The sequence below is a fragment of the Sturnus vulgaris genome, chromosome 3 (genome assembly GCF_052056855.1).
Source record: "Sturnus vulgaris isolate bStuVul1 chromosome 3, bStuVul1.hap1, whole genome shotgun sequence".
In the NCBI taxonomy this organism is placed as follows: domain Eukaryota; kingdom Metazoa; phylum Chordata; class Aves; order Passeriformes; family Sturnidae; genus Sturnus; species Sturnus vulgaris.
Genome location: NC_142245.1, coordinates 52,393,162 through 52,405,404, shown reverse-complemented (window position 1 = coordinate 52,405,404; position 12,243 = coordinate 52,393,162). Strand labels below are relative to the sequence as shown.

The following is a 12,243-nucleotide window of genomic DNA, read 5'->3' as shown; positions in this document are numbered from 1 at the left end:
CTCTTTCTCCCTATTGGAGGGTGCACTTCTGATAAAAAGAATTGGCAGTAAGCTAGAAAACAATCAAAACGTTTTTTTTTTCTTCCCCTCCCGTGCCACCTTCTGCCTGGGGAGATTTAGAGAAAGTAGGACTCTATGAGGAAAAGAATGACAGCCTGAAGCTGCTGTACTAACTTCCGGTTAACACTGCATGAAAGCATTCAGGGAGCTCCTCATCCACTTCCTCCTCAAGTCCAGAGGACAAGAAAACGAAAGCATATGACCCTGCCACAGATGAATGAGGCACCCTTTTGTCAATCCGAAGGGCAGTCATTCTTCTATTGAATCACACTGCAAAATTATTTCTATCTCACTGTCGTGCTTTCAAACAGTTGCCTAAACAGTTGCAGGAATTCAGTTTGCTTTCATTTCAGATTGCAAATAAAAACAGAAACCAAAGCAGTAAGAATAACACAAATGTAAGTATGTGCTTTTATTTTGTACTTTCATGGCACATTTTCATTTGTAAACATTAAATTACCAGTCCTCTTCTTCATATGTTGAAAATAACCACCAGACATTTGAGAGAATTACCTGAGATTTAAAAAAAAAAAAAAAAAGACAAAAAAAGAGAGAGGAAAAAGATCTGGCATCTTTTATATTACTCACATACAGTACCATTTTAGGAAGACTTACAAAAGGGAATGTTTTTCAAAATAGGACACTTTTCTTTTGACTATAAAGATATACAAAATACATCAAAATGCATTGGAATGATCAGCCTTATTAAGAGTATGTGGCAAATCAAACAATTGTTTGATTGATCCAATTGTTTCAAACAATTCCATTAATGCATAGCTGAAATACTGCATCAGTCCTGCAGCAGCATGATGTCCACATTGTCATGAACACCTTGTAAAAGCAGCTCTCCTTGGTAAGTGATGATCTTCCGTCGTTTTGCTGCCTTAAGCGTTCCCACCAGGGCTTCAAAGAGGTTGGCACACTTCTCATCAGCAAACAGCACACCAAATTTCACACTCACTTGTCCATCAGCATCTAAATCAAAGACATAATGTAGATTTCCTTCAAATTGGGAGATTACTGGGGAGATAAGGTGACACAAAGAACATTGAAAGTAAACCCCACTGTGTTTCCCAATTTATTTGGGATCATATTATAAATGCTGATGATAAACAGTAGGCATTAGTCCTGCCTAATTTAACTTTGCCATTGCTTCCAGAGGCTTACATCAAGGACCATATATCTGCTCTGTTTACTTTTATTGATGACTTTCTGAAACCTATGACAGGCACAGGCTATTGAACCTCTTCACTGTGTTTGGAGGAAATTCGTTTTAAATAACTAAAATCCTAGAATATCTCAAATTGAGGGAGACCCATAAGGATCAAGTCTAACACCCTGCTCCTCCAACCTAAATCTAAACCATACATTAAAATATTTTTTCACATTTTTTTCACTCATTAATATTTGAGGGTCACATTGAAAAGGCTTCAATGTGAATTTTCACACAAAGCAAAAACTTAAAAATATACATTAAAGTTATGTTATTCCTACAAAGCAGATGCAGTCATGCAAAATTCAAGATGTACATATGTGTTTAGGTTTTGAAAAAAGAAGTGGCCAGAACTGACATATAGGAGCAGGTAGCACATCCACACACTACATAAATATTTGTAAAGAAAGAGGAGTTTTAGCAATGAAAAACTATCTTAAGAGGAAATGGTACCTTCTAAGCAAGTTTAAGGAAGTTTGGAAGTACACATATAACTCCTGGATTAGTTTTAGGCATTTAGACCAATTTCTTCCAAATAATAATCCCATGAACAGAATTGAAATGCACGAATTCTGAAGTAAAAAGGTTACCAAGGAAGGAGCTGGAAGGAGAAGGTGCAACTATCTTCTGTGCTGACTGTAGCAAGTATTGAAAGCCTAAAGAAAAGGTGACTCTTGCAGCTGATTCAGAATTCAGGGAGCAGGATTTCAGGCCTACATCCTCTCTGCTGCAGAAGCTTAAATGTTCAACTTTATAACAGAACTGCTTTAAAAGGATGGAACACAGGCAGTACCGTAGAGCCCAGCATTAAGTGCATATGCAGGTTTTCACGTTACCTGCTTATTTGAATTTGCCAAGTTCTTAGTTTGATATAAGACAACTTCATCTGTGTGACATGCATGCATGGTGATATGTATGTACATACACGCATCTATAACATGATTACATCCATGCAGAGACACTACAATACTTACTTTTGGTTCCCAGCCGCCGAATCTCCTCAACTAGGAGGCTAATTTCATGTTCCACATTCATTGTGGTCTAAAAGGAAAAAAAAATTTACAAGTTATTAGGAATCCTGTAAATCCTTTACATCCTTCTGGTGTGTTCTCAGTTCTTTAGGAATGTCACAACACTTCATAAATCCTAGAAGCCTGGAGATGCATGAGTACAGGATAATCTAGGATTTTAGTTTTGAACAGATAAAGAGCCTCTGCACCTCCACATTTGCAGGGAAAGGAACAGAGGTTACAATCTTGTTACATTCTATTCACAAATATGAGGAGCCAATCACAAAATATGACAGATGTGGGAAGGTCAAGGAAGAGGAGGGTTGTTTGTTTTAAACAATGAGCTTAAGCTTCCACAGAATTAGAGGTCTTCAGGGGCTTTGCAACATTTTATCAATGGCCTCAATTAAAATGGAACGTCTGCCTTTAAATTTCTCTCTGGGATATGTGGTAGATTTGGTTTCTTAAACCACACCACAGCTTTCTACATATGCTGGGAAGATATTGCAGACACTTATTGCTGGTTACAGACACATATGGTGTCTGAAAGGACAGCAGTTCCTGCACACCTGCTACTGAGAGCAGAACTGATCCAAACTATGCAAGTGACTTAAGGCAGTCAACATTTTTGCCATTCAAAGTGATCCCCAGAATCTACTACACTGCCAAAGGTATCCTGGGCTCCTCTTGGTGAAAGGCAGCAATTTGCACCCATGTGTGCCGATGCCTTGCAACAGTTTAGCCATATGTGGCACAGCATATGGCAACACTACAGTCACACACAGCACTTCTGTCCACAGCACAAAGCGCCCAAGGTTAACAACTGCAGACCCCTGAACGCTGTTTTATGGCCTATACTGTGCAAAGCAGCTTCAACACAATGAAACCTTTAGATATTTAACTCCTTAAGCAAAAACCGGCACTGAGGCAAGCACAAGAAACTGGGCATCACAGACAAAGCAAAGCATCAAATGCAGCTTCCACGGATGCCAACAATGCAGCCTGGAACAAAAGCCACTGAGAGCTTCTGGAGCTGAGCATTAGATAAAAAGGGCTCAGTGAGCACTGAGACCCCTTCTTTTGTTCAAGAAACCGGGATTTCTGCACTAGTATGAAAGTGGAGTTTAAAAAAAAGACATCTGAATGCATCATAAACTCTTCCTAGGAGAAAAGCTTCCCCTCCTTTCTTTTTTTATTGAGTTAAAATAGGTAAGAGTGACATAGTTCCACTTCCTGACCCCTTATGACTTACCCAAGCAGCAAAAAAACCTTGCAGCAAAGTATGATTTTTAGATCCAAAATTCACATGCAAAAAAAAAAAAATGTTTCTTTTTAACATGCAAAACTGAGCAAGGTTAATTATCAGCATGGGTTTCAGGCAAAGCCCCAGCCAAAGCACAGGTTCATCCCCAGCGCACGGTAACAGCAGCACTGCAGCGGATATCAGCAGACAGACAGGTGACATTGAAACTGGATGTGCTGCCGTGGGACCAGCGCTGCAAAGGGCAGGGCAGCAAGGCTGCACAGCTGCAGCTACCTTAGTTTGAATTCCACAAACTTCCGGATTTTTTTTTGACTCGGCATTAAATGGATCAAGTCAGCAATGAAAATATGACCCATCTCTTAGAAAGCTTACACTCCCATTATTTTTCAGGCTGCCAGTTTTGATACTGGTCATCACAACGGCATAATCACCTCTTTAAAGATGTTCTTCTCACTTTAAAGGCTCTTTTTTACTTTCAACTCTTTAAATTCACGTTGATTTCTAATTATTTTCATACATGTACACCATTAATATAAACAGCAGTATTTAGAATTTTTAAAAGTTAATTCTACATTATTAGGCAAGGCTTTTGAGATCAGAGAAGTATGGCTGAGCAAGTAGTAGGGATGCTCGGTATTTCAAAACTTAAATATTTGCTTTATACTGTAGATGTTCAACACACCAACTATCAAAAGTGCACGCCAGCTACTAGACTCAATATTCCTGATCCCAATACACCGCTGCAAGGCGGTACGTGGTATGGAAATTTAACTTCTCCTTATTTGGCAGAAACGCGCCGAACGGCTGCGAGCGCGCACACACACACGCACATCTGTCACCCACCGCGCCCACCTGTCCCCCTGCGGGCACTGCTGGCCCCTCGGCAGGACCGCGCCGGGCGGCAGAGCGCGGTTCCCTTCCCACACGGCGGCGGGATCCCAGTCCCTCCGCCGCCTGCGCGGGGAGCACCGGGAAGCGGGGAGCACCGGGAAGCGGGGAGCACCGGGAAGCGGGGAGCACCGGGAAGCGGGCCCCGCCGGCCGAGCGGCAGCCGCTCCCTGCCCGGGCAGCGCCTCCGCCCCCGGCGCGGACCGAGGGAGGGAGGGAGGGAGGGAGGGAGGGAAGGAAGGGCTCCCCGGGTAGGACCGAGGGAATGAAGGAGGGCTCCCCGGGCCGGAGGGAGGGAAGGATAGACGCACGGCTGTCCCCGACCCACTCCCTCCCGCTCGCCACCACTCACCGCTGCTGGCGCCGCCGCTGTGGCCGCTCGGAGCCGGCGGAGCCGCGGGGCAGCGCCGGGCGGGGCCGGGGCCGGGGCGGGCGAGGGGCGGGCGGAGGCGGCTCTGCCCCGTCGGGGCGGGCGAGGGGCGGGCGGAGATGACTCTGCCCCTCCGGGGTCGCACCGCCTCCCTCGCTGAGCTCCCACCGCCCCGGGGCGGTGCTCCCGGATATCTTGGCTTGCTCTGGCCGTGGGGGATGATCTGGGAGCGGGCTGGTGCTGCCCGGCCTGATCCCTCTCCCATTGCTGTTCCAGGGTTACGTTGTGCCCGCGGCACGGCCCCCTAGTGAGTTTGTTAGGTAAAACGCCTTCCAAGGGCAGCCCTTCAGCAGCTCTCCCTCTTCCAGTGGGTCAGCTTTCTGTAATTCACCCTATTGCTTCGGTCACTCTCCGTCACCGTCCCGTGCCCCATAAGCCCCATCTCCGCTTCCCCGGGTGACATCATGTCACATTCCTTAGTAGCCCCCCCCCCCCCTTTATTTTCTCCTAGAAAACCAGTTCTCCTTCCAAAGAAAATAAACGAGCTATGTTAACACCATTTACCCTCGATAAAGTTGTGTTGCAGTGTGTCTGTGTTTCCATTCAGCACCCATATCCTCGCACCCTATGCTGCAGAAAGAATGCAGTGTAATTTTTTCTGTCTTGTGTCATGGTATTCACTGCTACTCTTGTTTCTCTTTCTTCCTCTTCACCTCACAGAAGCGTTTATGTCCTCTCTCAGTGACTCAGGGGTTTAAGCTGAGAGCTGCATTAACTCCTACAAACCAATGAAGCTGCCACCAAACCCCCTGTCAGAGTCAAGGCTCGCACCGAGACTGTCCCAAAAATTCTCACTCCCACAGCTGAAGGCATTGGCGTTCCCGGCTGTCTTTCCCACCTCCTCATCAGGCATGACTGCCCCTAAAGCAGAGTTGATAAAATAAACTATTTCCAGCCCTCGCTAATCACAGTTTTCATGCACTAGTATCTGAAGGTGAGGCTGAGATTCTTTCCCAGACTGTGAGCTGTGCTAGTTGGGGCTGGGCCCTTCCTACATTCTCCCATCCCGGGTTGAGGAGGAATAAATAGGTGATGGCACCTCAAACCACTGCAGCAAGCTCTGCTAGGGCTCAAATCTGCAGCTAGATAAATTGATTTGCACACTGGAAATGATACCAAGAAGATCAAGCCCACTGCTTTTCCAAGGGATTTTTTGGATGGTGTTTTCATTAAAAGATTAACTTTTCCTTTGAATAATCACTATTTATCAATCAGTTACAGAATCTTTTGTAGTTTATAAAAAACCAAAAACATACTGCTTTCTAGTATTGATATGCTATCAAAATATTTTCCAGAACAGATTAGATGTATTTTACATCAATAAGGGGTGCTCTTTGCAAAAAAAAAAACCTTGATAGTTCGGAACAAGATTAAAAGGGCTACATTCCTAAGATGCTAATGAAATAAATGAAATTTAAATCTCTCTGAATTGAATTAAAAGACAGTGAAAATTCCCAGGAGAATGTAGTATCTGAAGAGCACTGATGTTCTGTGCATACGATGTCATATGTGCGTACTGCTTTTCTAAGGTTTTTGTTATATTGGCTGACAAAATGCTAAATACTACAGTCAAAAAGGTAGTTTTTTAAGGTAGATCTGAGGTAAAGCTTTTTAAAATGAATCTGATTAGTATGTTAGCAAATACATCGAAGATTCCAGTTATTTAGCAGTACAGAATAAACGTACTTGTCTTCTGGTTTTATTGTTAACAACATGCTTTCAGTTGCATATAATCTAGATTTCCTAATCATCAGAAAACCTCATTACATTTGCACAAATAATGTAGGCCTTTTCATAATGTGATTGTTATTATGGATAATTTATGTTTGATCAAGTAATAGTTTGTGACTTTTCAGACTAAATGTATTATTATTACGTTGATGATGGAATCTATGTTAAAAATTCTTTCCAGTTTTGATTAAAAAAACCTAATTTATAAGAAGCATCAACTATATATCTGAGAAAGATGAACAGAGCTCTGTAATTCCCCATCTTATTTTCTTTTAACACATTTTTTTGAGTAAGCCTAATATAATTTTTTTATTATTCTGGCTTTTGAAAAGGAAGTGTTATACCCAAGTATTTGTCTCCAGGCATCAGATTATTGAAACACTTTTGTTACTATTTCTTTCATGGCCCTTCCTAGTCATGTAATATTAAAATAGGTTAATAAGAAATCAAAACCATCTGTTACCAGGACAATTAAGGTAACAGATACTGACAAAGTACAAAAATTAGCTGGGCAGCATCAGAACTGAATGACTGATTATGTCCTTACAGGGGCAGCATCAGTGAGCAGGAAACATGATAATTATGGAGATGATGATTTCCTATCATTCTGTTTCCACAAATTGATGCTGTTTTAACAATGAAGGAAGTGCAAAATTGTCCTTTACAAGCTCACAGGACAGACATGGAAATATTGTTCACACATATTTCATATAACTAGTGAAGGTCATCATCAGACTCATAATTCATTATGCAGTTTAGCTGCATAAGAGTGCTCCCTAAAACTCATGAGATTCTGCCTTAAAACAGACTATTCTGATTGACCTTCCTTGGCATCTCACTTTATTGTTGCTGTCCTCCCAGATGCCCATGAAGGCAGCCAAACAGAGGAATTATGTACAATGCAAAAACATTGCTTGAGAACAACACAGTAGACATATTGCATCTGATCAAACCATCAATTTAACTGGACATTTTGCCTCCAGCAGGGACCAAGAGCAGGCATTTGGAAAACAGTGCAATCAATGAAAACTATTGGTTTTCTCCTGGCTCCTGGCACTGGAGCAAGCAATTATTCTATCCTCTCCTTTCCCCATCACATTCCCTAATTTAATCTCATATAAGATGAATGTCTCTCCATGTTGCTGATCCTTCTTGTTTCTCATTATAATTTTTCAAACAATTTTGTGTTAGTTTCTGTGATTGAAGTAGCAGAACAGTCAGTATTACTCAGCATGTGGGTACAGTATATACAAAAGACATAAGGATGTTTTCTGTTTTGTTCTCACTCCCAGTAATAAAAATTCCAACATTTTACTTGACTTTTTGATAAGTTCTAAGTGCTATGCATAATGGTTTCAAAAACTATTTCCAAAGTTGTAGTAATTAGTTGTTCTGTTATAGATAATTAGGATCACTCTCCTCCCAGTACAATACTTTGCATTTCTCAGTAGCGTCAGGTATTATTCTGCATAATTTAAAATAGAATCACACAAACTTCATCACCTCTTCACCCATGTCTTCAATGACAATTGAATGCTTTGAACAGCACAGGAGGTCCAAACAGAAATGGTACTAAGAGCACATTAATAATCTCTCTCAGTCACGACTATCAGTTGACTACCAGCTTTACCTCTTTGCCTCCTCCTACCTTTCAGCTGTTCATTGATTCTGAATGAAATCTGAATATCTTCTCATCCCATGAGAAATTAGTTTTATAAAAGTACTTAATGTTTACAGTAAACACTTTGTAAACACATTTGTTGTTACAGGTTTCTCCAGAGGCAGACACATAATACAATTAGGGCCGAGCCCGAAAAATTTAGGGAAAAGCTACAAGGTTGTTTGCTAGGTAATGGCCATTTATATTGTTTTCCAGCATAACTAGACATTCTCACTTTACTAGTATATGCTGATAACCCATGCTGGTTTTTTTTCGTATAATACTGTTCTTTTTAATTTATGTCATATTACATGTGTTTATGCATGGGCAGGCATATGCATCAAATGTGCATACACAGAGTTTTCTGTTGAGATCCTCCCCAGCTAAAAACCATTAGAACTGACACCATGATTTGCAGATTTCACTGTTAGGTAATTTTAACAGCCTTCATAAGTAATCCAGGTCTTACTTTTGTCTTAAAACACATTTTTGTTTGACATGTTGATTTAGTAGAGATATCAGTTCCTGCTGCATGTCCTGTGTCCCATCCCCTTGCTTTAACACTGGTAACTTGTACCTGTTCCAAGTGCCAGATTCTCCTTACTGTCCCCAAAGCTGGATGGAAGCTGTGGTGCTGTGATTCAAACAGGAGTGTGTGGATGTGTCTTGCCTTAGCCCAGCCCCATCAGGTGTCTGTGCCATCAGCCTGCCCTGAGTCACTTCTCACCATGGGTGTATTGCACTCATTGTGCAGGTGTGCTGTAGGGTTATGACTCAACGTGACTCAACATGAACTCGTAAAGCCACGTCAGCCCAGGCTAAAACAGGTTGAAAAGTCTTCATATGATTTAAAGATTTCAAGTGGTAGAGGATCTACTATGTTCCTTATTCTTGTGGACTTTGTAACACCACAGAAAATGTAAGATATCTTTTTCTAGAACACGATATGGTCCTTGGGTACAATGAGAAATTAAAATTCAAGTCAATGCTATTATAGATAGCTGAGGGGATAAGTAATATTCAGAGTGTATGAACATTAGGGGCAGTCAGAAGAATAGCTGTATTTTTTGAGACAAGCCAATCAATGAGGAAAACAGCACTCCATATCCAAAGCATCTTCATAGTTTTTGGTCCAATCATTGTCTTCCTCGGCCACTCTCTCTGTCTTAAGTCAGCAGTTGTTTCAAGGGAGAAAATAATTTAACCAAAATGATGTGATGCTTTGGAAAACTTTCCATGAATTTGAATGTAGAGCCACATTCAAAAATATTAATTTTATGGGCTCTTAACTTTACTTTTCCTATAAAGACCAAAAAAGGCCAAACCAAAAGAGAACAACAGAAAAAAACCCAACATTTTCTCTTTTTTAATCTCTCAGTGAATTGAAAAAGTAACTTAGCAAAACATAATCATTTCTTTTACTGTAAAAGCAAATATGCCAGACCAGCCTCAGAACAAGAGAGACTACAAATACAGACACAGTGACTGCTGACAGTGTTGGTTCTTGAATGAGCACTTCAATTGAGGTGGATGGAATGATTCACTTAAGCTCAGCAGTGTCTGTCCAGGATAGAGGACTTATTTCAGGAATGGCCTCAGTGCATCACAGCCTTCTTATTATTCACTAGGTGCCTCAAACAGTATAATGATGCTGCTTCCTAAATTTAGCATGTCAACCTTTACTACAGTGGAATAGAAAAGAGGAGTATTTAAATTCTTGAAGTGAATCACTGAAATTACCTGCTCCACCCCTAAGCCAAGGGTAAACCTCTGCATGAAATGACAGAAAGATGCTGCATCAATACGAGCTAAAAGACAGGACCCATAACATTAGTTATACAGCACACCATGTGTCTGAGAGCAATTACTTGAAAACTCTAAGATTGAACCCAAAGCCTTTCCCAACAGGCACAAAGTCAAAATTAAGCAGGGGGTGATGTTTTTCTACACAAAAGGATGTGAAGTAAAGAGGATGTGCATGAATGTTTTGAGAGAGCAGAGCATCAAACAGTGTTTGGAGACAGCTTACAAAGAGGAAAAAAGTGCATGAATAGCTGATTGTATGTAATGTGTTTTAGATTGTTCTTTGTTATAAGAGCTGAATATTTGAGAGAGAGCAACACAAAGACTAAATACTTTCTCATATTCCTGATGTCAAAAGATCTTGTGTGGCAAGGAAACAGCAGTACATCTCCTGATCTCCAGACAGCATGGGATCAGCTGAATCATCCAGTCCCTCTGTCCTCTTGTTTGGTATCATGAAAAAAAAACACCTACCTTTCTGCTTTCCCTCTACACATATACATACACATACTGATATTTTGAGGAGTTTTTCAGAAAACCAAAAATACAGGCTTTGCATAGAAGATGTCAAATAATGGTAGCAAAGATGACAGTTACATTAATATGGAATTACTATTCACATCCATATTAAATACAGTTGTAGGTGTAATATCTTTATTTGTTGGTTTCATATAAATTTCCTTCCTAAAGCTCAGGCATTTATCATGAGTCATGAGAGAAGTACATCAAATCTTTTCCTAAAGGAAATCTTATTGAAATGGAACTGTGGATTTGCATTTGTCAGAATGCATTTACTTAGCATATGAAATCATGTAATGGCAGAAGTCATCACAGTAGTTTTTTTTAATTGGTGAAATCTCAAGACCTACTGACCATGCAATCATGGTTCACAAAAGTTTACAGTTTTAAAATTTTGTCTGTAATTTTGCTTTTCTGCATTCCAGGTTCTTAGCTGGAAAACAGTGTTTATGGTGCATATCACACCATTTGAATCTGATAATATTTGCAGTTGCACTGAATTTATATTTTTAAGCCACAGAGAGAAACACCTTATTGTTTCCTGCATATGGGGAAATGTATTTTTTAGGGTAAGATCTATATACAAACTGCCTTTTAGGAACTCTTTTCTGGCTTCAAGATACAATGCCAGCACTGAAATCCAAATGAGGTTCAAATTCACGTGTCATCAGATTTTATATTAATTTCACTGGCACTGCGACCACAAAGTCATTTGATCCTAAATAATTTGATTTCATGCTGTGTGAAGCTGCGAGAGAGAGCAATAATCAGACTCCCAGCATAGCTTCCACTTCCCGTGGAGTGCTGGCAGTGGTCTCACATATTGACCTAACAGCCTAGGATGATTTCTGTCATGGTAAAGAAGGTCAAACTGTGTGTTGATTTCAGAGAGAAGACAAATATCTACCAGAAAAGTACTATGAGAATATCAAAATAATTTGTGCTTTTAACTATGCCACATGGTTTGATTACAAACAGGACAATTTTCTCATGCACCTAACACCTAAATTTTATTAATTTTTCATCTGCAAAGTGAATTACAATTTGTGATAAGTCTTATCCTTTCTTATTTTTCCCTGGGGAAATAATGTCCAAGGATATCTGACATGTTGGAGAAACTTAGATTTAAAAACATAGTTAAGAAAAATATATGACCATCCTTTTGTTTGGTTTATAGTTATCCTATATGATTGTGTTATATGTATATGAATAACATTTGCCTCTGAAGGTATTGTGATGTCATATTTTGAAGCCAATATTATTTGTTCTCTGTCACACAAATAACACAGATGGATCCCACTTTCTTTATGTTTACTGAAAGAAGCACGAAGCTGTCTTGCATGCAGGCAAGTGTTTTCTCTGTAAACAGTTACAGAAACTTCCCAATGCACTTCCTCTGAATCCAAGTCTTCCTTTAGTAAGTTTACACCAACTTGTTTTTACAGTTTCCTGCCTCCTTCTTTCACAATGCATCATTCAAAAAAGCAAGTGTTTACCACTTTGAGTGCATCATCACTATGTAGTGTATTAGGAACCAGCATATTACTCCACTGTAAAGAGTTAATCTCCATTTTGGTTTTAACTGAATCTTGTAAGACAGTATTAGACGACATGAAAGTAGGCTTCTGCTGATCTGCAAATTTGGCAGAAATTATGAGGGTGAGG

General features: G+C 40.4%; 1 protein-coding gene across 1 annotated transcript; it reads right to left on the bottom strand.

Moving 5' to 3' along the window:
• Positions 1-457: 457 nt before the first annotated feature.
• On the bottom strand, positions 458-4,864 carry ABRACL (ABRA C-terminal like). The gene is made up of 3 exons (XM_014879092.2): positions 4,788-4,864; positions 2,248-2,314; positions 458-1,035 (listed from the first exon to the last, which is right to left on the bottom strand). Exons 2-3 carry the CDS (start codon positions 2,306-2,308, stop codon positions 851-853), a joined length of 246 nt encoding a protein of 81 aa, XP_014734578.1. The 5' UTR covers positions 2,309-2,314; positions 4,788-4,864; the 3' UTR covers positions 458-850.
• Between the last annotated feature and the right edge of the window lie 7,379 nt (positions 4,865-12,243).

What these genes read in the sequence shown, in the direction of transcription:
- ABRACL (XM_014879092.2), bottom strand. Translation starts at nt 2,308, where the DNA reads ATGAATGTGGAACATGAAATTAGCCTCCTAGTTGAGGAGATTCGGCGG. An exon ending in TCGGCGGCTGGGAACCAAAA is followed by an intron (nt 1,036 to 2,247) that starts GTAAGTATTGTA and finishes TCTTTGATTTAG; the next exon opens with ATGCTGATGGACAAGTGAGT.